Source organism: Berghia stephanieae, chromosome 10 (genome assembly GCF_034508935.2).
Source record: "Berghia stephanieae isolate SIO BIC M18660-M18661 chromosome 10, UCSD_Bste_1.3, whole genome shotgun sequence".
Taxonomy (NCBI): domain Eukaryota; kingdom Metazoa; phylum Mollusca; class Gastropoda; order Nudibranchia; family Aeolidiidae; genus Berghia; species Berghia stephanieae.
In genome coordinates this window covers 24281943-24284151 of record NC_088369.1, presented here as the reverse complement: position 1 = coordinate 24284151, position 2209 = coordinate 24281943, and the positions used below count along the sequence as shown (strand labels likewise).

General features: G+C 39.3%; 1 protein-coding gene across 1 annotated transcript in view; it reads left to right on the top strand.

Moving 5' to 3' along the window:
• Nucleotides 1-1494: 1494 nt before the first annotated feature.
• Nucleotides 1495-2209, top strand: part of LOC144980614 (uncharacterized) — a 110110-nt gene continuing 109395 nt past the window's right edge. The window contains exons 1-2 of the mRNA XM_078928294.1: nucleotides 1495-1554; nucleotides 1793-1922. Coding sequence (XP_078784420.1) covers nucleotides 1495-1554; nucleotides 1793-1922 — 190 coding nt within the window. The remainder of the gene's footprint in view (nucleotides 1555-1792; nucleotides 1923-2209) is intronic.

Below are 2209 nucleotides of genomic sequence, written 5' to 3'. Positions count from 1 at the left end.
TGCAGTCGAGATTTTTTTTCTGATTCCCTCACCCCCCCCCCCCCACTCTGTCCGCCCAGCAGTGATTGGGTAGCTGTGTCTGTTAGGTCTGGCGGAAAGAACTTTGCTATATAATAGCGTCCTATCAAAAGGGTATCAGGTTATTGTCCGTTTCTCGCTATAAAAACCGGGATAAACTCCGGCTCTGAGTGATAAACGATCAAAGTTTCTCATCTGATTTCCTTTGTTAAAAAAGATTGAGCTTTTATATAGCGCGATATCCACCAAATGTGCTCAAATCGCTTTACAAGGGGTTCCTGGCCAACAGCAGCACTTGACATGTAGGACGGGACATGACGCTTGTTAGGCGATATTATATTTTTTCGGACAGAGACAACGCTGTTAACGGCCACCTGATTATGATGAGAGAATGTGAGTCAGCTATGCGCCGAGCGAGGCTCGAACCCAGAACCTTCCGATCCGAAAGCGAGTGTCATACCACGAGACCACATAGCCATATGTTAAATCTTTCGTTGTGTCTTGTCATGCAATCTAAAAACCAATCTGTCAAATCAACCCTTCAGAATAAAACATTAAGCCAATTGTATATATAGTATGCGCTTGGCTAAGAAACTCACAACATTGCCATCTGGAAGTATAACGGACCAGCACACAAAACTATATGTAACCTTAACCTTTATCGTCTGCTTAATACAGTTTAGTAAGATGTGGTCTAGTGGTATGACACTCGCTTTCGGATCGGAAGAAGCATGGGTTCGAGCCGCGCTCGGCGCATAGTTGAGTCCTTGGAAAAGGCTCTTTACTTTCAATGTACTCAGGTGTAAAATAAGTAGTGCGGCTATGTGGTCTAGTGGTATGACACTCGCTTTCGGATCGGAAGGTCCTGGGTTCGAGCCTCGCGCTCGACGCATAGTTGTGTCCTTGGAAAAGGCTCTTTACTCACACTCACAGGTGTAAAATGAGTACCTGGCCGTTAACAGCGTTGTCTCTGACGAAAAATTGTAATATCGCCTAACAGGCGTCATGTCCCGTCCTACATGTTAAATGTTTCTGTTGACCAGGGACCCCTTGTAAAGCGCTTTGAGCACACACACACACACATTTAGTGGATTTTGCGCTATATAAAAGCTCAATTTAAAAAAAAAATTTTAAGTACCTGGCCGTTAACAGCATTGTCTCGGTCGTAAAAATAAATTGTAATAACAAGCGTCATGTCTCGTTCTACATGTTATGTTTTGCTGTTGGTCATGGACCCTTTGTAAAGCGCTTTATGCACATTAAGTGGAAATTGTTCTATATAAAAGCAAGCGTTTCGTAAAAGGCGACTAATCGTGTGGGACTCCCCTATTTTTTAGTCACCTGGTCCTCCAGGTTGGGGGTTGTCGAAGGGTTAACACCCCTTCCGTTAAACTCAAATTGTTTCAGAAACACAGGCGGACAAATCAAATCCTGTTTTGTTTTGTTTTTAGCTTGGGCGACCGAATAGTTCATGCAATGACAGAACTTAAGCTGATATACAGAGAAGTGATAAGACATGGAACGAGGATAGAAGCTGTTTGTCTGTATGGCCTAAACCCTGACCCAGGATGAAAAGGGCAATGATGATGATGATGATGATGATGATGATGATGATGATGATGATGATGATGATGATGATGATGATGATTAACATGGTTATTATTTTATGTACCATAAATAAAATGCTAGATAATGATGATAACGAACCTCATGTGGTGGGTAGGACGTTGGTGTTCATTGATTCTTCTAATTATTGTATACAATAATTATACAGGATTCGAGTACTGTTGAGTCGGAGTCGGGAATTTACGCCGACCAGTTCCCAATCACGAGAGGACACGACCTTCGTGACCTTTTCCATTCCAAACAAGATCAAAATGAATGTGACCACGCGTCTCTGAACGGTAGATTAGTTGTTATATCGCTATGAGCAATAATGATGGTGATGTTGATGATGATTTTGATGATGATGATGATGATGATGATGATGATGATAATGATGATGATAATAATAATAATGATAATAATATAATAATGATAATAATAATAATAATAATAATAATAATAATAATAATTAATAATAATAATAATAATAATAATAATAATAATAATAATAATAATAATAATAATAATAATAATATATAATATAATAATGGTGATCCTGATGATGATGATGATGATGATGATGATG